The sequence below is a fragment of the Cuculus canorus genome, chromosome 20, assembly GCF_017976375.1.
Source record: "Cuculus canorus isolate bCucCan1 chromosome 20, bCucCan1.pri, whole genome shotgun sequence".
Lineage (NCBI taxonomy): Eukaryota > Metazoa > Chordata > Aves > Cuculiformes > Cuculidae > Cuculus > Cuculus canorus.
The window spans coordinates 5,917,940-5,941,355 of NC_071420.1; the positions used below are offsets into that span (position 1 = coordinate 5,917,940).

Here is a 23,416-nt window from a genome sequence, read left to right on the forward strand (position 1 = left end):
GCTGAGAAAGGAGGATTAAATAAATCCTGCAATGACCTCCAAAAGAAATAATTATTAAATAAATAATAATTAAGTAACTTGGCCTCCTCTAGGGGTGGCACGGGGCCTCGAGGCTGAACGTTTCCATCTCTGCATCACCCGGAGCTCAGCCCATGGTCACGTTTGAGTGGAAAATCCTGACTCCGTGTTATATAGCAAATCCGGGGGGATGGTAAGATGTACCCATGGTGTGGTTTTGTGGCCCATTGTGCCCCTTCCCAATGCTACGAACAGGAGGAAAGGTGCTGCAGAGAGCAACCCAAAACCTTGGTGACCCAAAGTGGGTTGCTGAGAGGGACGTGGGACACTCAGGTGAGTGCTGATTTTTGGAGAAAGGCCATTGCTTGGCCTCCTCTTTCCAAACACGCACCTGTGTGCGCGAGGGCCCCCACTGCTGTGGCTGGATGTGACCCTCAAGCCAATCCCCCACACCAGCTGCTCCTGAGGATGCAGTGATGCCTTTGCGCACAGCAGCGAAGGTAAAATCCCCCCCAGTTCCTCACCTGATGTTGCATCGGTCACCGAGGCGCTGGGGCCCATCGCTGTTGGGGCTGTGCGTGTCCTGTAGAGCCATGGTTCAGAAAACAAGCGTTAACCCCCCAAACAGCCCCCAAGAGTCCCTGTGCCCCATGGCAAGCGTTCAGCTGCCCCGTGGGGAGCGTCTGCGACAGGCGCAGGGCTGTTGGTGCCCTCCTGTCACCCCAAAATCTTGGGTTCCTGTGTTTGCTTTGGCGCTGGCTAAAACCACCGCCAAGGTATTGCCAGGGAGACGCGTTGCCGCAGCAACCGGGGATGGAAATGCTGCTTCTGTGGGGTGAGTACCACCAAAAACATCTGCCTGTGCCGGGGCGTTGCAGCGTGGGACGGGCACGGAGCGGAGCCAGCCCTGCTGGGAAGGAGGGAAGAGAGGTCAAGGACAAGTTAAAATTGGAAAGAAAACTGAACATGCTGTTTCCTAGGGCCTTACTCGCTCTCATCTGCCAATTTTTTTCCAGCCCTCCCTTCCTATCGCCAGCAGAGCGGGGTGAGCATCTCCTCCGGCTGCTGGGGGCGAAGCGGGTGTGTGGTGGCCACCAAAACTGCAGGGGAGAGCAGTCAACTTTCAGGGGCTCCTCCCGGCACCCTCGGCCACTGCTGGTCCCCTTTGCACCCACTGTCATATTTTACATCTCCTTGCCACTGTGTTGTTCCTCCCCATGCCCGGATTTGCAGCGTGCTGCACATTTTTGTGCTGAAATTCAGAGCTCCGTGTTGGAAGCTGCCAAGCATGAGTCTGGATTGTGTAATGAGCTTCATCTATTATTGTTAATTTTTTTTTTTTCCCCCAAGAAGTTTTTGGAAAAGCAATGTCTGAGAGCCTGGAAAGACCTGACAGCTTTTATGGCTACCAGGCTTTGCTTTCCTGCTTGCAGGTGGGCTCGAGCCCTGCACAGAGACCTTAAGACCCCCTTTTAATGCCCCAGCAGCTCCTCCACCCTCTGGGTCTATTTCCCAGCTCAAAGCAAATATGAACTCACATTTCCAAATGTCTCCCTTAAAAATACCATTTTTTGCATTTTTTTCTTGACAGCCCCAAGCAGAGGATGTACTCCTTTAATGGACGGGGAAAGAAGTTGCTTTCACTGCCATGGACAGAGAGTTGGGCTGACCCTGTGCACCACTGCTGGGGATGTTCTCGGTGGGTCACCAGCCCTTGATGCTGGAGTCGAAGGAGCTGCTGGATGAGGCCAGTGCTGGTGCTGGGGACCAAGCAATGCTGACTGTGCCAGGAAAACATTTCATAGAATCATTAAGGTTGCAAAAGACCTCTAAAATCATCCAGTGCAACTATCTGCGCGCTCTGGTCCTGAGGTTTTGCAACCCTGGACACCAACACAAGGGCTTTAGAGCCTCATTTGCTGTTGCTGCTTCCCTTTTTCCCTCCCATGGGCAGTGAGCGAGATGGACTTCTGTCCCTTATCTCTACCTGGTTTTGCTTTCTGTGTCCCTGTGCTGTCCCATTCCCACCCTGTTTGATCCCATATTCGCACGCTGCTGTGGTCAAGCCCAGCTCAGCACTTTCTCTGCCCGGATCAAACCTGTCCCCAGCACCCAGGACCTGCTGAAGCCGAGCTCAAGCTGCCGCTGCTCCTCCGGCAGCCCTCGCCTGCTCTGCAGGAAAGCGGCCGAGATACCAAAGCTGTTTGGAGGAAATGACTGTGAGCATATCAACAGCATCATAGACTCCCCGTGTCTGCAGGCACCCAAGATAAAAGCCCCCCAAGACCAGAGCTGTGTGCAGGGCTGGGCTCTAAGTCTTGGGCTGCGCCCTTCCCCGTGTGCTTATAAAAACCTACGTCCGCTAATTCTTTTTTTAGTTTTATTTTACATTTAGGCGTTACTGTGATATATTTCTCCTCGCAGCAGCCTATTGCAAACAGAAAGCAAGCCCTGCCCTCGCGCCAGCAGAGCCCGGCAGCTGAGCTGCAGCACACAGCATCGCAGCCCCGTGAACTCGGCATCTCCTGGCAGGTAATTGAATAGTTTAACAGCCCAAACAGAGCAATTCCTCGCACAAACCACCTGGCAGAGGCGAGGAGGTGTCTTAGAGGTTATCAGGAGCAGAAGCATCAGTGCAAACAGGGGTGTGTCGGATACAGCCCCTGTTTGCAGGCTACCAGCCGGCGCCGCTCACGCACCCAACGTCACAGTTGTGGGGCCGGAGAGCTTAGCGACGCCAGCCCAGACCCAGCGAATTCACTAAAGAGGGGCAAACCCAGGGGCGAGGTGGGTGTGGGAGATGTGTCAGACACAGTGGCGTGTGAGCGCACAAGGGCTATGACTTTGTTTTTCAAACATTTAAAGAATCGGGGAATCATTCAGGTTGGAAAAGCTCTCTCAGCTCATCCAGTCCACCCATCAGACCAACCCCACCGTGCCCACTAAACCATATCCCAATGTGCCATGTCTACACATTTTTTTGAACCCCTCCAGGGATGGAGACTCCCCTTCCCCTTCACTCCCTTCATCACCCCTTCAGTAAAGAAATTTTTCCTAATATCCAATTTAACTCTCGCCTGGTGCAACTTGAGGCCATTTCCTCTAGTCCTATCCCTTGTTCCTTGGGAGAAGACACCAACACCCACCTCACCACAACCTTCTTTCAGGTAATTGTAGAGAGCGATAATGTTACCCCTCAACTTTCTCTTCTCCAAGAGAATTTAGATGTCACAGCCGAGAGGTGCCCATGCTGGATGCCGATGGCAGCCCAGGAGAAGATCCAGACCCCACGAGTGCTCCCGCGCCAGGGTCCCGTGCTCCTGCATCACCCTGGCCGCATCGGCGGGGTCCAGCCTTGCTCGCCAGCTGCAACATGGCTCCAAGGAATACTAAAATGGGAGATGCCTATTATCTCCCAATGGAAAGTATTTTAGCTAAATCCATGCTATAACCATTTTATTGACTCCAAGTACCAGAGAGAAGGTTAGAAGTGACTCTTTTACAAGTCATTTTGCTGTTAAATTTAGCTGTCCTATTTTCATTATCCCATGGCTTTGGCAAGGGTGAGCAGCCTTCCCTAAAAGGCCTCGTTTCATACAGTAAGTTATTTGCCTCTCTTCTGACAGATATCTAAGCTTATAAGGTTTGTCTGCTCCTCTCAATAGCAGTATCAGCCTTCAATCTTATACGATTAGCATCAGTATTTCATATTTGCTTTTGGCTCCGTGTCTGAGAGCTTTCCTTGTAGCTGAGGGCTTGGGCATTGGGATGGTGTCACGCCACTTGTAACGTGGGATGATCTGATTTTGATTCCCAGGCTTCATGGTACACCCAAAAGAGTTGGATAAATGGTTCATCTGCTTTTTTTCCCCCATTTTCCTTATTGGCCAGCAAAGATAATCCATTCGTTCCACTCGTTTTGTGGTTGTCAGGTCTGCAAAATATTGAGCTTATGAGTTAACGTGATGCCAAGTAATGGGCAATTGAACATGAAAGGTGGTGATGTTAGAAGAGATGTTCCGGAAAGATTTATCTTTAATAAATAAAGGTTAAACTTTTCCATGTTTCCAAAAACATTTCCCCCTGCAGAGAGGGACCTTGTCCCAGCCCCAGCGGCTGCAGAGAGCCAACACCTCCCTCGGGGTCACGGGAGGCAGCAGATGAGGAGAACCTCTGGTTCAAGGACAGGCTGAGAGAGTTGGGGTTGTTCAGCCTGGAGAAGAGAAGGTTCCAGGGAGACCTTAGAGCAGCTTCCAGTGCTGGAAGGGGCTCCAGGAAAGCTGGGGAGGGACTGTGGATCACAGAGTGCAGGCATGGGATGTTGGACAATGGTTTTTAGCTGCAAGAGGGCAGATTGAGATGAGATCTTAGGCAGAAATGTTTTGCTGTGAGGGCAGGGAGGCCCTGGCCCAGGTTGCCCAGAGCAGTGGTGGCTGATCCATCCCTGGAGGGGTTCCAGGCCAGGTTGGATGGGGCTCGGAGCCCCTGATCCAGTGGGAGGTGTCCCTACCCATGGCAGGGGGTGGAACTGGATGGGCTTTAAGGTCCCTTCTGACCCAAACCATGCAATGATTCCAGGAACCGGGGCTCATGGGATGGAGCCTGACCCTGCGGGGAGTGCTGAAGATGCTGGGCTCTGGGAATTTTGGGGAAACATCCTCTGTTTCCCCCAGAAACCACCTTCCTGTGCCCTTGTGCTCCCCTGCAAGGACGTCACCCTTGTGGGGCTGAGCCCTTGGAGCTGCCCGGTGGGATGCAGTGTGGGTACGAGGTTCTCTTGTCCACAGCCTCCACACTTTCCCCCGACAATTAGCCAAAACAGCCCCCAATTCTACAGTGGTGCCGGCCCCTACGTTTCAGTCTGGCATGTACAAATTCAGCCCCTTTCTCGGCGATGTTTGCTTACAGCGGTGCCTGTACCACCCTGCCGAGCATCCCTGGCTGCGACCCTGCTCACAGCTGTGACTTTCAGGAAATGCTGGAAATGCTGAAAATGCTTCGAAATGCACCCAGCCCAGCCTCGTGTGAGTGCTGGGAACCAGCCAAGAACAAGCTGGGCATCCGGCTGCCCTGCGGGGCAGCTCAGAATTGCTGGGCTGGGGTTTCTGTGCCCCCAGCCTCCCCTTTCCCAACCCTTTTCTTGGGGCAGCCTTTGGATGAGCAGAGCAGGACATGGGTTGGAGACGTGAATGGGAGACCCACAGCCTGAGGTGGCTGTTAGGGCAGCAACAACCACAAGCTCAACTCCTAAAATCATCTCCCCCACCATCTCCTCCATCTCGACGTCGCCTCGTGGTCCCTGCTCACCCCAAGCCCTGCCTGCAGCCCCTCCATCCCCAGGGAGGGTCCCTGCCCAGGCAGGGGTGCATCCCCTGCAGACGGGTGGCTCCATCCTGGTGGCACGTGGGCTCGGCAGCGGGGTGGCCCTGCACGCTCCCGCACCCCGTCCCACCCCCAAACCATGTAGGGCACCGACTGCTCCCAGCCCAGAGTTTATAGGAAGAGGAAACCCTGTCCCTGTGCAGAGGAGGAAATCCGACAGCCTAGATGAGCACAGAGCGATGCCGATAGCGGGTTTATTAGTCTTTCATTTTTATTAACTCCTTTCTGCAAACAGAGGAGTTGCTCGAGTGGCGGCGGGCACTGCAGCGCAGCCCCGGTGCAGCCATGGGGCAGAAGTGCATGGACAAGGTGTCCTCCTTCCTCTTCGAGTATGACACCCCCAGGATGGTGCTGGTGAGGAACAAGAAGGTGGGACTGACCTTCCGTCTGATTCAGCTCATCGTCCTGGCGTACATCATCGGGTAAGACTCCCCTGCACCCGCTTTCCCCTAGTGCTTTGCCACCCATTTAGGAAAGCAGTGAAGACGCTTGTCTGTGCCCTATATCCCAGTTTGCGGGGTTTTTTTATTGATGGCATCCCATCCCTTGGCCATGGCCCATCCCGTGATGCCCAGTGTCTCACCGTGGGTCTTCGAGATGGCCACCTGGTCCCTGTGTCCTTCTCAGGAGCTGCTGCATTTGAAGCTGGAGGCTCAGCCCGGCTGAGCTCCACTCCGAGTGCTGGGGCCCCGGTTCCTCACTGAGCCACATCCAAATACCGCTCAAGCTGCTGGACGCTGGCCTGAGAATCTGTTGTTATTTTTATTTTCATTTATACTAAAGAGGAGGCAGTTGAGGCCAGCGCAGTGATTTGTGAGACCCAAGCGGTTCGAGACAGGATCATAAATCACCCCATTCACCGCCCCGCTGGGGAGGCAGGGACAGCCGCGACGGAGCCTCGCTCCAAATCCCTGCTTCGCTTGGCTTGTGGGAGGCAGCTCCAAGAGCAGCTGCCGTGCAAGGAGCCGCTGCTTAAAAAAGGCAGCGAGTGGAGCAGGCGGGCTCGGAGCCGTGCGAGACTGAGAGTCCTTGGGTCCCTGTCCCCTTGTCACGGTGTGGGGAGGGACACCCAGCTATGGGATGCAGTTGATAACCATGGTTGATAACCATGCATGAGCTCAGTGCTTCCATCGGGAAGGGCCCCACGGCAGGAGGTTTGCAGGGACAGGGGCCATGAGCTGCAAAGAGTGGGTATTTTAGAGGCATGGGGTGCTTGGTGCAGCCCAAAGGCGAGGCAGCACATCCCAGGGCTCAGTGCAAGGGAGCGGCTGTGGGGAGCAGCCCTGCCCATCCCAGCTTTTAGCCCAGATTCTCTGGGAAGAGGGAAAAGCATCCCAGGGGACCCTGTTATTGCTCTCTCTCTGCTCACCAGCGCTTTGGTTCACAAGGAGGATCCTCAGCCCAACCTGCTGCCAAGCCAAAGGCTCAAGGAGGCTCTGCTGCAAAGGGTTTTGTACTGGCCCAGACTGGTATTACTGGGAGCAGTGGTGGTGCTCCTAAGGGCTGAGCCTGTGAAAGCCCAGGGCTCCGGCAAACCCGTCAGACGGGGAACCAGCAGAGACCGTTACTCAGAGCGGGACCTTCTAAGGAAATGGGGTTGAGCAACCCAGCTAAAAGAGGACAGGCAGCCAGGCGGGAGCAAAAAGGGAACCAGCGTGGTGGTGACAGGAGGAGGTTGTCAGAAAGTTGCTGTAATTCCTCAGTTTCTGCTGGTTTGGTGGGGTCTATCTCGGTAAGCAAGGGGCTGCCCAGAGCCCCCCTGGCCGATGCCATCCCCCCTCGCTGCCTGCAGCACGGCCTCTGGGTCGCTGCCTGCGCTGAGCTGCCACGCGCGAGCTTTTCTCTTCTTTGAAAGCCACTTTGGCAGCAGATATTTATTTCTTTCTTTCCAATTAGCCCAGCTCGAGTCTCCCTTGGCAGCAGGTGAGGGGCACTGGTGGGGCTGCGTGTGGGTGCGCGGCTGTGCGGGATGGGTGGCGGTGCCGTCGGAGCAGAAGAGGGTTCTTGGGGCTGACCCAGCGTTGTCCTTGGGGAGCAGCTCTGTCCTCTGCTTGCTTTCCTTTCTGCTGCTACACTGAGAGAAGGCGCAATCGCCGCCAGCCAGGTGATGCCAGCTGCTCCTCAGCTGGGAGCTTTCTGGGTTTTGCTTCCTGAAAATCTCACATGAGAGGAAGTTGCGGAATGAGCTGTGGGATGGGGTCGGTGAGGGAAGAGGGCTTGGTGACCACCACATCAGGGAGTGACACCAGGGGGACTCTTAACGCCTGGGCAGGGCTCACTGTGACATTAACAGTGTGATGGGGAAAGGACGCTTTATTTGCCATCATCACGGCTCCGCAGCAGGGTTGGGGCCGTATCCTGCCTTGCCTTGAGGAGGCTGTGTCACAGGGGGGTGCCCAGCCCTGTGTGTCACCTCCGGGGCGAGGTGGCAGGGGCTGCGCTGGAGGCAGATTTAGGGAAACACTCCACCACGGTGGTGCCCAGCTCTCAGGCATCAGGTGGTGCCCCACAAGCATCAGGGAAGATGCCCAGTGTAACCAGTGTAACCCAGTATCACCCTCTGCTTTGGAGGAGGAGGTTGGAGCTGGGGGTCCCAGCTGGGGTGGCAGCAGTGCTGAATATCTGCTCCCATCCCCAGGTACTGGGGCAGATGCCACCCCCGAGGTCCCCTCTCGCTCTGTTCCAGGATGCTGATGTGTCTGCAAGCCCAAAAGCTCCATCTCCAAGAGGTCCCTGTAAGGTCTCGTGCCCGTAGGGCCGAGCTCCGGGCAGCACTTGGGCTTCCCCCATTTCTCCCCACACCCACCGGTTGGTGCCCCAGCATGGGCTGATGTTCCAGATGGGCGTCATGGGCTGTCAGACCGGCAAAGCGCTGCCTCTGCCACAGCCAGTGGGACCGGTGCCCGTGGCGGCGGGGACAAAAACCAGATCGCTCCTTTTTTAGAGCCGAGAATGCTCCGTGCCGCCGGAACGCTACCCGAAATGGTTACTCGCCTGTGTTTATAGTCTCCCTGAGTCAGAGTCAATCTAGAGGCAGCTTGTTTACGCCATGGGTTAAATAGTGTCAGGAGATGACCCTAATAGCTGCATCACAAGCTGGGAAACGCCACAGCAGTGTCCCCAAGCCTGCTCCTCCAGCCCTCTTGCACCCACGGCTCCACAGTTCCCTTCACTGGGTGAGGAACATCGGCCCTGAGACTTGAGCTGCATCCACGCTTACCCCGTCTTAACCCTGGAGGCACTGATTTTTGGAGGGTGCCTATGAAGTGAATCAGGACGGTCCAGGTGGGTCACCAAGCCAAGCAAACAGAGTCACTGGAGGCTTTAACCCCAAATGGCCAATGGCCACCCTGCCCCACTTGCATTCATGTATCCTCAACGTCAGTCCCAGTCCCCTAAATAAATCATCCCGCTGTGGAATTCTGGCCTCACAGCTACCACGTGCCTTGGGCAAAGAGGGTGGGAGAGCTCAGGAACACGTCCCTCATCCAGCTGGAGGGAATCTGGAAAATAAACACCCAGCTGAGACTTGTTAGAAGAAGCCCCAGTCCACAGCAACTTGCTGGGGCTTGTGGCTCCTGCAGAGGAGCTTTGGTGGCCATGCTCACCTCACCACCTTTCCCCATCCAGGTGGGTCTTCCTCTACGAGAAGGGCTACCAGTCTCAGGACAGCATCGTCAGCTCAGTCTCAGTGAAGCTGAAAGGTCTGACACTGACCAACGAGAGCGTCTTGGGCCCTCACATCTGGGACGTGGTGGATTATGTTTTCCCACCCCAGGTAAGGAGGCAGGAGGGGTGGGTTTAGGGGTGTTGCTTAGCCTCAACACCGCTTTCACCTACATGCTGGGGTGCAGATGGGCTCCTCAATATAGGCTTTCTGCAGGGCTACCATGACACGGTGTTCCTTCTCTGGAAAGCAAGTTGCTCCTGCCATATAACTCTGCCCACATATCACCCAGGGGAGCATTCGGTGCTTGGGACCCATCGTGGTTGATGGGATACATCTGAGGCTGCCTCCAAAGGAATCGAAGCACCTTCAGATTGAGCATCTCAGACAGCAAGGGTTGTTCTCCACTGTCCCTAGGGCTGGTGGCACTGCTCCTCAGGGCCACCACCAGCTTCCTGACCTGCAGCAAAGGAGGGCAGAGGACCCAAAGTTAGGGAGAAAGGTGCCATCTTCCTGGATCCAGCACTTGGGTGCCCTGTCCCTCACCTCATGGGAAAGGCTTCTCTGCAGTGACTCCATCAGAAATGCTGTGCCGGCTGTGAGTTTGTTGGCTGTGTCTCCACAGGGGGACAGCTCATTTGTGGTGATGACCAACTTCATTGTCACCCCTGGACAGAAACAAGGAACCTGCCCAGAGGTAAACACACTAACTTCCTCCAGCGGCCTCGGCTTCTGTAAATCAGGGGAGTTGTGTGGTGGCACTGGGGAAGGGGACTTCCTGATGTTGAGAGGTTTGGTGAAAGCCTCAGCCTGGCCCTGTGTTATCGTTCCTGACTTGTGAGTTCTATGTGAAGGCTTTTACTCTGCTGAAAACCAGCCAGCACCCATCGAAGTTTTCACCCCTTTGAGATAATAAAGCAGAGTGGGCTCTAGCTCTGAATAAAAGCATCCCTGGAGTTTAAAAGAGAGATGCCCCTCTTTCTCCTGCTTAATCTGGACATCTTTGGTTGGGAAGCAGTGTATGGACAAGGCTTTGGCTGCAACCAAGTGGTGTTTGCCCTGGGGAAAGTACTGTGTGGTGAGGTGGGAGGGACAGAGCGACAAACGCCATGGGATGTGATGCTGAGAGGTGGCTGCTTGCTCTCTCCGCACAGCTGCCCGACGCTGGGCTCTGCACGCAGGACAGCGACTGCAGCAAAGGGAAATACAGCCGTCAGGGACAAGGTATGGCAGTAACCCCGAGCTCCAACACCCACAGTGTTGCTGGTGAGGCTTCTTGAGCTCAGCGTGCTCCAGTGGAGCTGCAGGGCTGAGTGTCTGGCAGGGGGACCTGCTTTGGACCACCGGCTGCTGGGGGTTGGGAAAAGCCGCTGACACCCTGGGTGAGGGTCGCACCTGGGCTGGTCTTGCTTTCTTCTCCCAGATGATATGTGAGCTGCAGAAATCCCTCCCAACATAACATTAAACACTTCTCCCAAACTCCTATCTCTCACTGTCCAAAAGTGCAGGAGAAACTGCTGCCCTGAGCTGAGAGGCTGCAGTTAATTACCATTTTAATGAATGGCCACCAAAGCCCTGGGTATTTTGTGCCTTGGATGTCTATGGCAGGGCTGAATCTCCAACCCGATCCCATTCATCCCAGCATCCAAGGGTGGGAGCAGCAGACCCATCTCTCTTCCCCACAGGGCTCATGACGGGCAAGTGTGTGCATTTCAACAGCTCTGTGAAGACCTGCGAGATCTTTGGCTGGTGCCCTGTTGAAGTTGATTACCACGTTCCTAGGTAAGGAATGATTTTGTTGCCCTTTTTTCCACCTCAGCTGCAGCAGCAGCACCTGGGGCAGGGCAGAGCAAGCCTGGGTTCTCTGAGTTGCTTCCAAGATAACCTGGGGCGATGCAGACCCCATGGCTCTATGTGCTCCCTGGTGTCCCCAGGGAGCCTGTGCTGTTCCTGGTGGTTTGCTCCAGCCTCGTGGCTCTCCCACTCTCTGCTGGGTGCTCTGAGCATGGCACAGCAGCCAGTCTGTGCCTTCAGAGGAAAGCTCTTCCAGCCACCTCGTGTGCTTTTGGAGTTTCTTAACCGAAATCCCAGCACCTTCCACCCTCCCTGTCCCCTACCAGGCACTTCCACCCTTCCCCAGGGCTTCTCTGAACCTTGTGAAGATCTTTTACTTAGAAAGGACAGGGACAAGATCACTGTTTTTTTTTCTCAGTCCTGCTTGTCCTAGTTTGGGTGAATCTTCCCCAAAGTGGCCTTTCCCTAGAGACTGGAGAGTCGAGTGGTGGACATGTGCCAACACTTTGTGTTTTTCAGCCCTGCCCTGTTGTCAGAAGCAGAGAAGTTCACCTTGTTCATCAAGAACAGCATCACCTTCCCTAGGTTCAAAGTGTCCAGGTAAGAAGAAGTTTTTTGGGGGGGCGGACAGACAGACAGACAACGACAGGTTCTGCTGGGTTCTCCCAGCCATCCCTGTGGGTGTAGGTGGATGCTCAATGTAGAGGATGCTGTCCCTCCAGCAAGCCCAGACCTACTCTAAGTGCCGCATCAGTCACCAGGAACTGAAGCACTGCCCTCCAAAGTCTGTCCCACCTCAGCTGGTACTGTGGTTATAGGAAAGATGGTTCTGGAATTAATCTTCCCTGAGTTACCCTCATTAAAGTACAATTTCTCTGATTCTTAATTTTTCTTCTCCCTTTTCCTCCCCAAAGACAACAGTAAAATGCTGAATGCCTTGGCTGTGAGCAGCCAGGAGGAGTTTGCTGCCCAAAACCGAGCAGAGGCCCCTCTTAACATTGTGGTTTCCGCCTGTTTCTGCAGTGGGTTACAGGGTCAGCTCCTTCCGGGCAGCACTGGAAAGGGACACACTTAAGAGGGTTTGTGATCATGCTGATTATTTATCTGATTTGGAACAAATTAACAGAAGCTGTTTGTGCTGAAGACAGCGGATTCTTCCCTCTAAGCCGTCGCGTCCCTGCGCTGTAGCCAAGGTTCAATGCCCTGGCAGGCAGCACGCTTGGCAAAGCCTCGAGCTGACCTCCTGCTGCACCCCGAGAGGTGGCTGAGATGGGGGATCCCCCACCAGCAGCAAGAAGAGGTGGCAGCCTGGGCAAAGGCAGGCAGGAGAGAGGATGTGGGGAGGAGAGCCGGTCTTGAGGGGTGAGGTCATGGGGAAGCTTCCTGCCTTTACGCTCCTGCTAATTAACTGCTGAGCATCAATGATGGGAAGAGGCTGAGCAAGACACAAGTCTTACGCGACCATCTGGGTCAGGCAGACTTCACAGCAAGACATCACTTTTAGGCGAAAGAGCAGAGAGGAGTGGAAGGCGAGATGTTGTCCCTTCCTTTTCACCCTTTCAGGAGGAGAGGGCAACATCCAGCTGAATGCAAAGGCCAGTGGGACACGCTCTCCGTGAGCTGTCCCAGATGATGGTGCGTGGAGCGTTGACTGGCAGAGCTCAAGGATGAGCTGAGGCAGTTGGGAGGGATGGTGGAGGCCATGAGAGGGTTTGCAGAGATAAGGAATGCGAGAGGGGGTTGCTGGAAGAGGTGAGAACAGGCAAAGCAGCAAACCCAAAGGAGAGGTGGGGGAACACTTGCAGGGAAGAAATCAGCAGAAAGGCCTCCTCTGTAGGAGAAGGTTCAGGGGAAACCAGTTGCTGATGTGGTGGAGAAACCAGGCAGGGCTGGAGGAAACGGCCTGGTCTCCAAGCGTGGGATTGGATGAGTGTGTGAAGGAGGATGAGCCCCTCAGCTTTGACATTACCCATCTTTGAGCAATAGGTTGGACCGGGGACCTCCAGAGGGTCTTCTCCCACCCAGATGATTGGGTTATTCAGACTCTGTCTCACTCTGCCTTCATTCACAGGCGCAACTTGGTTGAAAGCGTTACCAAACAGTACCTGAAGAAATGCATCTATCACAAAGTCACTGATCCCTTGTGCCCCGTGTTTGACCTGGGATACATAGTGAGGGAATCGGGCCAGAATTTCACCTTCCTGGCTGTTAAGGTACTCCAACTTCAAATGACATTTCCTGCTGATATGGGGAGGGAGACCCTGACAGAGCCACCGTTCCCTGAGATATGAGGGAGCTGCTTTCTCAAGTGCTCACAGGGCAGCGTCAGAATTGGCTCATAAAGATGGTGAATCTCCTTGGACACAGCCTCATACCTGAGCTTTTCTTGGAAACTCCCCTGTAAGACTGACAAGATTTGCCCCGCTGAGAGTAAATCCAGGGCTTAGTTTATTATAATTAGTGGACCAGAGTTGTGGGGCCAAATCCATCCCCTTGAGCTCGGGAAGCTCGGCCGGATGGGCGAGTACTGGCATTGCCGATGCAAAGCGCAGCATCTCTGTGGGGGCAGGAAGGCAGCTTTGCCCGGCGCTGCTCGGGGTGGCACACAAGAACATCTGCTATTTCGGCGCTGAAACCAGCTTTGCAGGTATTGAACAAAATCAGAGACCTGCATGCATCAAAGGTGCAAAAAGACAAGCACCTGGGGCACAGTCAGGAACGACCTGGAGTAAGCTCAGGAGGGATTGATTCATTCCCTAGCAGGTGCTACTGCTCCTAAAGTAGATTTTCTTCTGATGTTCATGGGTTTCTTTCACTGAGGCTGCCCAAGAAGGCGGAGACAGCAGCAGTGTCCATGTACCCTGGAGAGCCTGAGCACCTCGTGGTGTCTATAAAGTCCATATGTGAGAAGAGAAGAAGTTTTTCCATGTGGGCTAGGTCCAAGGAGGTTGGCCTGAGCAAAGCAACCTTGTGACTCCTCTCTTGGCTGCAGGGTGGAGTTGTGGGCATCACCATAGACTGGAACTGTGACCTTGACTGGCCCATCCGATACTGCAAACCCATTTACCAGTTCCATGGCCTTTACAACGATGACAGTAACGTCTCACCGGGCTTCAACTTCAGGTAAGGGAGACCCCTGTTAACTCTCCAGGCAGGACTCAGAGGTGACATCTTTATAGCACTCAAGGGATGGTGGAGGATGAGGGACTGTTCTCCAAAACACTCCCTCCCTTTGCAGTGCCAGATAGCAGTGCTCTCTTTAGAACGGCAGGAGAAAAGTGATAACCCAGCCTCAAAATTACCGCGCTGCCTTTCGCTGCACATCTCCTCACCCCAGCAGATACTCCTGCTTGGCTGAGCTCTCAGGAAGCCCCGTGGAAGACTGGAGATGGTGCAAGGTCATCTCGGATCTTCTCACACCTCAAAGCATTCAGCCACAGCACAACATTTAGGCATGAGCTGCTGCTCTGTGTGAAGCTGCCGCCAGTGCTGCACTAATTCCTGCTGTCACGTAGCATGTGGGGTCACCAAGTATCGGCACAAGCAATAGCTTTAGCCCCGACTTTCAGACAGGGAAACTGAGGCACAAAAGGGAGAGGTGCCAACAGCCCAGCTTCTTTGGGAGGGGTGGGGGTTAAGGAGAGGGTCAGGACCAGGTACACGATGCTGCCTCCCCAGATCCCTGTCCTGCTCCCACCAAGATCCCGACGCCATTGGGTTGCAGGGGGCTGTTGGACACAGTAGTGGGTCATTAATGCTCACCGTCCAATTGGCCAGATATGCCAAATACTACAAAGAAGATGGGATGGACAAGAGGACGCTCTACAAGGTGTTTGGGATCCGGTTTGACATTTTGGTGAACGGCAAGGTAAGCGTGGCCAGGCGCTGGGTTCCTACCTGGCTCCCCAGGATGGCAGCGCTGCGTCTTCGGGCAGGTTTCAGCCTTCTAACACAGCACCGGGGTCCCATGGCGCTGGGAAAACCAGATGAGAGGTTTCCTTGGGTCAGTGGGTTTGTTCCAGAACCCATAACAAAAAATAGGGGGGAACTGCGGAAAGTCAAAACTTTTTACTAATACTTCCGAAAGCTGAACATTTGCACTTTTCTATTTTGTCTTTTTCTTCCCACTGGGAGAGCAGACTCTTCTTGTTGTGTTCCCACTGGGAATATTTAAAGGGTATACTTCCTTCTAATTTTAATCAGAAATACAGGAACCAAAGTAATTTCAATGTGTGTCAGCCTAAAACCCAACCTACCACGCTCTGTTTGAACAACAAGCTTAAACCCAGCTTGTACCCATCTTGTACTCATTTTGTACCCATCTCCCCCAGAGCTGATTGTAACTTATCACCTATTTTCTCTGATTTTATTCAGGCAGGCAAATTTGACATCATCCCAACCATGACCACAATTGGCTCTGGAATTGGTATTTTTGGAGTGGTGAGTTCAGATATTTCCAACCTCTATATGGATACTCTCAAATGATTCTCCTTGCCTGTGACATCTGTGGGCAAGTGTCCATGAGCTGCAGTGAAATCCCGGTTGCTACTCAGACAACAGGGGATGGGCAAAAGGGGGAAAGGAGGTGTTCCCTTGCCTTGCTGGCTCAGGAAAATAGGTTCCTGCTGCCCACCAGCTGATGGGAACTCTGTTAGTGGGAGCTGCTGCCCTGCCAAATGAGGGGAAGGCATGGTTTCATGTCTTGCTATCTTGATGGTTTCAAGTTAGAGCTGATGTTGAGGGTGGTTTGGAGGTGATGGGCAGGTTTTCATGTGTGGACACCCAGTGTCCTATCTGGTTATGGTCGTTGCAGACTTGGGCACAACCCGAAGGGTGTCGTGCTCTGCATATACCTGAAGTGGAAGCAATTTCTGTTGGCCCAGTATTGAACCAAGCACACCTCACTTCTGTCTTAAATGGACATCTGGGGGTTGTGTGCCTTTTAGCAGCTGCCACGATGTGGGCTGAAGCAGAAGTGACCCTAATTTGCTGTGCAAACTGGAACAAGCTGGGCATACCAGGAGTGTGGCACAGGTGGGCTGGTAGAGCACCTCCAACTCTGACCCCTCTTTGTTCTAAGGCCTCTGTCCTCTGCGACCTGCTCCTCCTGCATTTTCTCCAAGGAAGGGACTACTACAAGCAGAAGAAATTCAAATACGCAGAACAGGAGCCTGTAAGTAACAGCGAGTCCCTCTCCTGCTCTCGTGAGTGTGTAAGTGCAGGTATTTGCATGAGTAACGATGCTGTAACATGTACAAAATTCGTATTGAGAAGCAACCAGGTGCCTTCCTGAGCTAAGGGGAATCCTGAGCCCTTAGGACTGTCAGAGACTGGGATACATGGATCTCCTCTCCAAAATCATACAGATCTGCGTGGCTCACTGTTAATGGCGTTATTCCCTCCCTTCATCCCTGAATATTCCAGTATCTGGTAGCGCTTGCTTTGCTTTAAGAGAAGCAGGGGCAGCTCGGTGTTTTAGTAAAGTGGAAAATGTCACTTCTTCTGCTTTCTGAGAACATCTTCATGACCATGGGATGTTTCGTGGCCTTTCATAGGACAAATTAACCTGAAAATATGCTTATACCTTGGGTTTTATAAGTTGCTGCTCAATCACATTTTCTCTTGGCATTAGAAAGGGGCAGGTCTGTAAAATAATCATTTTCTCTCATTTAACCCCCAGTCGAAGTCACATAAGAAGGAAAAGAAGCTGGACAACTCGCAGTGAGAGGTGAGTGGTGTTTGCCCAGCCCTGCTAGAACACAGCTGGCAAGGGTGAGGGCTCCGGGTCTCAGGGTTATCCCAAAGGTCCCAGAAAGGCAACAGGACTCCGGGAGAGGCACGGAGGAGATCTGGGCTGTGGGCTGCAATCTCTCATCTTGGGTCAGCATTTCCCAGGGCAGGCAGGCTCACAGAGAAGCACTGGGTGCAGGATCTGGGACTGACATCTCGTCTTTGATTGCTGCCATCAAAGATGAGATGTCATTGCTCAAAGATGGGCAATGCAGGGCAAGGCAGAAGAAATCACTGTGCATCTCTCTCTCTCTCAGCAGAATCTACACTGACCAACAAACCCACACCCTCTTTCTCCTCCTCCTCTCCTAAAACGTGGTTGTCATCCCCTGTCACCAACCTGCACTAGCCCCAAGACCAGCAGAAGCGGTGTCCGACGCCGGCTCATGGGAACGAGGTGCCCTGCAGCCAGGGCAGGGGATGAACGGGTGGGTGCTCTGCCTCTGGTGGCACATGCTGCGAGGCTGTGGGTGGATGAAACTTGTGCTGGGCATCAAGGAGCCACTAAGGCATCCCCACCATCCCTGCTGCTGCCACCATTGCAGGCACTTCCAAAAGGCTCCTCCTGTGCCCTGCCTGCTGTGCTGGGGCTGTGCCAGGGCATCCCACACCTTGGAGCCCCTGGAGAGCATCACTGCCTCTCCTGCCCCAGTGGCACTCTTGCCAGCTCCAAAGTGAGGAGAGAGGGAGGGAAGGAGAGCTGGCAGGAACCATGCCCCATCCCTCCACATAGGGAAAAAAATGGTTATTTTGTAAGGATGTATTTTATTAAAAAAAAAAAATAAACTTTTAGTTTTTCTACTACGTGCCTTTGCAGTGCTCATGGTTGCCCCAGGGGAGAGGGTGCGCGGTGCTCTTTGGCACTGGTGGGGTTGTGCCTGCGAAGCAATCCTGTAAACCAGGCTGGAGCACGCAGCCCTGCAATGGGCTCTGTGCAGCTTCCCCGGCTCTGCCTTCCCATTCTCGGCCCCTGGGCCACCAGCCATGAGCAGGGGCTGTTATCAGGGCTGTCACTTGGGTTTCCTCCTCAGACAGCGCAGTTGGCGGGGAGTGCTGGAGCGCTGCTGGCCGTTAGGAACAGATGCCCTGCACCAGCTCTGCCTCCCACTGCCCACACCAGTCAGGATTAGCCAGTCAGAACTGTCTTTCTTGGCAGTAGCCTCATAAACCAGCTCTTTGCACTCAGGAACAAAACGTCTCTCTGCTAGAAGATTTGCTCTACCCAGTGTGTGCAGTTGGACACCGTACGCCCAAGCCTCGCGTCACTATGAGCAGCCCCTGCCCTGTGCTTCTGGCTCTGCTCAATACTCCAGGATGTATCAGCATGGACTTTTTGCACAGTCTCTCTCTCTCTAATGTCATTTTGCAGCCCTTGGAAGAGATTTGCTTTGGTCACTTCAAAACTGGATGCCAGCTGCTGTAAGAAAGGCAGCAAAGGAGCTATAGGGACTGCTCGAGTTATGGCTGCGGTGCTGCTGACAGGGAGAGGTGAGCTAGCATTGTGCAGGACAGACACGCCGCACCGGGCTCTGAGGGACGTGCCCCAGACTGTTGCAGATTATATGTTCTTGAGTTGTGCCAGGGCAGGTTTAGATTGGATTTTAGGAAAAATTTTGTTACTGCAGCGGTGAAGCCCTGGCAGAGGCTGCCCAGGGCTGGGGGGGGGGGGTCTCTATCCCTTGAGGGGTTCAAAAAAACGTGTGTAGATGTAGCACTTCAGGACATGGTTTAGTAGGCACAGTGGTAGCGTTGATGGTTGGACTTGATGATCTTGGAGGTCTTTTCTATACTTAAAGATTCTATGATTCTATATTGGGTTATAAGCTCAACAAACATTTCAAGCCACGGGGATAGTATTTGCTCTCGGAAGGATGCTTCAGCTTCCACCTGCAGGGTAGGGGTTTTGTTTAAGGTTATTCTTTTGGCTACCTCTTTCACCCTTTCTCATGATGCTGTCCTGCAAGAGAGGTGTGAGGTGCTTTCATTAGAGATGCAGAGATGAGGATGGGGAAAGCTCCCTGACCTCCAAAGGAGTTGGTGCTGCCTCAGCAGACACTGAGAGCCTGGGGCTGGTGGCATCCCTGCTTCGCTGCGCTCCCCTCAGCACTCATCCAGGCGAAGCACTGCAAGGGTGCAGCTCTGCAGCAAGCTGCAACCAGCAGAGGGGACTGGAAGACCATTTCATGCAGACATGCTGGGGAAAATTCAATTGCTAGAGATTAGAGACTGTGAAGCGAGAGTGTACAGGTAACCTTTTGCACCCGCTTACACCGGGTCAATCTCCAGTCATGACTTAAAATAACCGGGGCCTGGCTGCAAGTCGAGCAGAGGCGGGTTTCTGCCTGCTTAATCTTTCAAGCTGTTTGTAATACAAAGCCCATATTCTTTCCTAGGAAGTATTAAAAGGCAGAATAGGAGTTAGGAAAAATGCTACTTGTAAGTGATCCCCTGCGGTTGCTATTCAAAACCTCTGAGCTGGGATCCCCCGAAGTCCCAAGGTGGCTTTAAAAATCATGGGAGGGTTTATTTTCATCTCCATAGTTGCATTTTAAAATACGGTCCTTGGAGATCCTTTTCTTTGCTTTTCGTGTACCAACCGTCTCTGCACCCAGCAGAACGAGGTATTGTCATTTTAACTCTTTCACCCAAACAAGCTGCTCCTCTACGCCAGGGCCTCCAGGGCAAGAGCTTTCAGGTGGGCACCACGCAGAGCGATAGCTGGCTGAGCAAGTGTCTAATTTTAACATACGCCAGTCTTTTTTTGCAGGCTCAAAAGGCAGGAAAATCCCATGGCAATTGTTTCCATCCCTCCTTTTGCTCAGGAGGCTGGAGCTGGTGCTCAGGGGTGGGAGAACAAGGAGGAAGGGCTGCTCCACACGCTTCAGTGCAAAGCCCACTGTGGAGGTGTGGGTGACCAGCAGGACCAGCCTCTGCTCCTCTTGCTGTGAGTTCATCGTGCTCTTAGGGCCAGGGAAGAATTCCTTGTACTTCACATCCATTAAAGCCAGAAAGCAACTCTTTAAGCTGTAAATCCTGCCGCACTCTGACCTCTGAGCGAGCCCAGAAACCCAAAGGGATTTGGTCATCGTGTGAAGACCCTTTCAATGACAGTTTGCAGCGTTGCTTCCAATTTGTGCTGTAACAAATGAGGGTTGGGTTGTTTGGTTCTTTTAAAACTCCTTGTTTAATTGTGGTTTGGTTTTTACATGGGTGTTTAGTTAATAGAAAACTCCTGCTAGAAAAGAAACCGTAAGCAAATCAAACACTGCCTCCAGTCCTTTCAGCCAGAAAACACATAAGAAGGTGTATATATTCTCCAGCTAATCCCTTATCATGACAAACCACGCTAACAAGCCTGTGCAAGTGATGTTGTCAGTGCTGTAAGGGTCTACGAGAGGACCCTTGCATCAACCATGGGTGTCGAGTGAAGAGTATGAACCATGAATACCGTGGTACCACTCTCATTTACAGAAAGGGAAACCAAGACACAAGCAAGTGATTTCTGAACGGGTATGCAAATGTGGGGAGCAGATTCCGCCTCTGACCAGTTGTAATTATCTGTGAAGATTATCAGGTTGGACCTGGTACAAATACATCTTTTCATACCCTGCCTTGCGGTTACTTTGAAAGAGAGCAAGTGGTACAGATATTCCAGGAGAGCAATTGCAGAAAAACTTATTCAGCAGTAATTATTCTGGTTAGTGATGCTGCAGAGGCGAGGAATTATAGTTCAACCTCTGCGGAGCTGGCAACATTTAATCATTATGTTTGCGCACAATTCCCAGTGCAATGAGGCACCTGGTACTTCCAGATGCTATAACAATGAAAATTAAAAATTAATAACACTAAAGCAAGAGATGGCTCCTTCCCTGTGCACCTCTCCTCTTTCTGAGCCCACTCATTCTTGCGCTGGCACAGCAGCCTCCCTTTTATTTTTAACCCAATCTTCCGCTTAGGATATCCTTGGATTTTTCCTTATAAAAGCGCCTGCCTCTCTGGTTACACAGTTCCTTTTCTCTTTTGACGTGGGAGCATGTTTTCAGTTGGATAAATCCTCCGGTGGACACCCACTGAAGCTCTGGCAGGAGTGTTTATGTCCTCCCAGCTCCAAGCTGTCCTCCTTCAGAAAGCGCGGGCCCTCAAGGCATCACTTATGTTTTTGGGGTTTCTTTGCTGTGGCTGCTGCAGGAAGGGATTGCGGATACCTGAAGTACAAAACTGGACCAAATATTTAAAGAGCTGAATTCCGAGAAACGCTATCAGAACTATAAATAAAATACTTTGGAAGAGACTAAGTGACAAATTGCCAATAACGGAAACTACAAAGCACATTTGTTGGTCGCTGTAAACCAATACGGCTCTACCACCTCCTGCTGGTTCACACCACATCATCTCACTGTCCACCTTCTTGATCCCAGTTCACAGAGGATCTTCGCTGGATTTGCTCTCCAATGAGCTGAAAGAACAATCCAGCTTTCCAAAAAAGGATCATTTTGTCGAATGTAACAATTATTTAATAGTCAAGTTTAGAACCACATAGGTATCAGATTTTTAACTTACAGGTTAAAGAAAAAAAACAACCTGCATTGTTTTTTCTTCCTTGCAAAATACATAAGGAGCCAGAGTTTGTTTTGTTCATATAATTGGATCCATTATTTTATCATCAATTTAAAGATTAGCAATAGGCAAATAAGGTCTCAAAGTTTTCAAGTAAAATTCAAAACATTTTGGTCCAAAGCATTTTTGAGTGAAAACTGGCAAAGAGAGTGGACAAATATTTTAGGTGGAAGTGAAAGGGCACTAGCCCTGGATAAACCCAATCATCCCTGGAGAGCTGCTCAGCTGCATGCGAGCACCCGGAGTGCCAAAGCACATTTGGGCAGGAAACGTAGCCTGGGGGGACACGCAGGGAGCTGTGGAGAGTACCACTGCCTGTGAGACATCCCTGCGGAATGGCGTGTGTGGGAAAAGGTTCATGGGCTTTGCAAGGCTTACAGATGACTTTGCCGGTTTAACGGTTGATAGCTCTTAATTACAATTCAATACTCCTTTAAACACAGTTACAACCTGAGCAAGGACCTTTTGGGAAGGGTGGGGAAAAAAAGGTTGGTAGTAAACCACAAGCTGTAGCATTAATATGTTGAGTTGTTCTGAGATATGAAACCCATGTTAAGAAATTAGTTTGTTTCCAAAGCAGAGGATTATTTGAAACCCGCTGGAAGGAGGCACAGGCATTTCTATCTGCTTGTTGTCACAGCGGGAAGGAGCAGCAGTCGAAAGCGGGTTGAGTCAGGATGTGGATTTAATCCAGCTCTTGCTCTGCAGCTAAAGCCAAGATTCCCCAGTGGGGACCCCAACTGTGAGCAGGTTCACAGTAGAGCTCTGCCACAAGTCACTTGTCATAAAAGCAATGTCTTCATGAATCCCACAGGAAACACACTTCAGTGGGAACCCCTCTACCCAGGGGCATGCTCAGATGTGAGCCAAGGAGGTAAAAGAAGTGGGGAGAAAATAAAAGCCCAAGCATGATTCATGAAACACAGAGGGCATTTGCCTGTAGGAATTCCTTGAGAGATGGCAGTGGAATTAGTTCATGTGCAGCTTTTCTCCCCGTTGCTGTAAGACTTTGGAAAACGCTCGTGCAGATCAGGTTTGATGGTTAATGTTCTGGAAACAACTGGGGTGAGGGGACACCTGGCCACGCGGAGGGGGAGCAGCTGCCCCATGCCGACAGCCTGGAGAACAAGGCTGTGAAAGTGGGCACGGTGCTTTGGCAGAGGGCAAACCACCTGCACCTTCAGCCTGGCCACCTGTCACCCAGGGAAGCGCTGGAGTCTCCTTTCCCTGGAAGTGTTCAAATAATCTGTAGCTGTGGCACTTCAGGATGTGGTTTAGTAGGCATGGGGATGATGGAGGGGTTGGATGAGCTCATAGGTCTTTCCCAGCCTTAATGATTCTCACCACATTCACCTGAAGATCTCAGTTTCCCCTCTTTCAGCTCAAAACTGTTCCCTCTTGTGCTCTCCCTGCATTCCCTGATCCAGAGCCTCTCCCCAGCTTTCCTGGAGCCCCTTTCAGTGCTGGAAGCTGCTCTAAGGTCCCCTCAGAGCCTTCCCTTCTCCAGGCTGAAAAGCCCCAGCTCTCTCAGCCTGTCCTCGTACAGGAAGTGCTCCAAACCTCGGATCATCTCTGTGGCCTCCTCTCTTTTGGAGAGACCTTAGAGCAGTTTCCAGTATTGAAAGGGGCTCAGGAAAGCTGGGGAGGGACTTTTTACAAGGGCGTGGAGTGACAGGATGAGGGGGAACGGCTTAAAATTGGAAAGGGGAAGATTTAGGCATTAGGAAGAAATTCTTCATGATGAGGGTGAGGAGGCCCTGGCCCAGGCTGCCCAGAGCAGGGGTGGCTGCCCCATCCCTGGAGGGGTTCCAGGCCAGGTTGGGATTGGAACTCCTGATCCAGTGGGAGGTGTCCCTGCCCATGGCAGGGGGTGGGACTGGATGGGCTTTGGAGTCCCTTCCAACCCAAACCATTCCATGACTCTACAATTCTAAGAGAGCAGTGCCTCCCTCTCCCCTTCCCCTCACAGCCTGTGTGCTCCTGGCTGGACACTACACCCACGCGCAGCTTCTGCCTCAAAACCCCGGCCATGCCCGGGGGGGGCCTGCGTGGGGGGGACACGACGGTGGGCGTGGCCTCTAGGGGGCGTGGCCATTGTAAGAGGCGTGGTCTATGGGGGCGTGGCCTCGGGGAGGTGCGCCCAGCGCT

At 52.7% G+C, this 23,416-nt stretch overlaps 1 protein-coding gene across 2 annotated transcripts; it reads left to right on the plus strand.

The window, feature by feature from the left end:
- The first annotated feature begins 5,512 nt into the window (after positions 1-5,512).
- On the plus strand, positions 5,513-18,272 carry P2RX1 (purinergic receptor P2X 1). 2 transcript variants are annotated; one of them, XM_054084754.1, is made up of 13 exons: positions 5,513-5,822; positions 9,031-9,178; positions 9,693-9,764; positions 10,222-10,291; positions 10,753-10,849; positions 11,381-11,461; positions 12,933-13,074; positions 13,854-13,984; positions 14,639-14,729; positions 15,236-15,301; positions 15,942-16,034; positions 16,542-16,589; positions 16,909-18,272. In XM_054084754.1, the coding sequence occupies exons 1-12, from the start codon at positions 5,686-5,688 to the stop codon at positions 16,584-16,586; spliced, it is 1,173 nt and encodes a 390-aa protein (XP_053940729.1). In that variant the 5' UTR covers positions 5,513-5,685; the 3' UTR covers positions 16,587-16,589; positions 16,909-18,272. The 2 variants fall into 2 exon arrangements, with proteins under 2 accessions (XP_053940729.1, XP_009558477.1); XM_009560182.2 differs by having other exon boundaries at positions 5,605-5,822; positions 16,912-18,271.
- Positions 18,273-23,416: the final 5,144 nt, after the last annotated feature.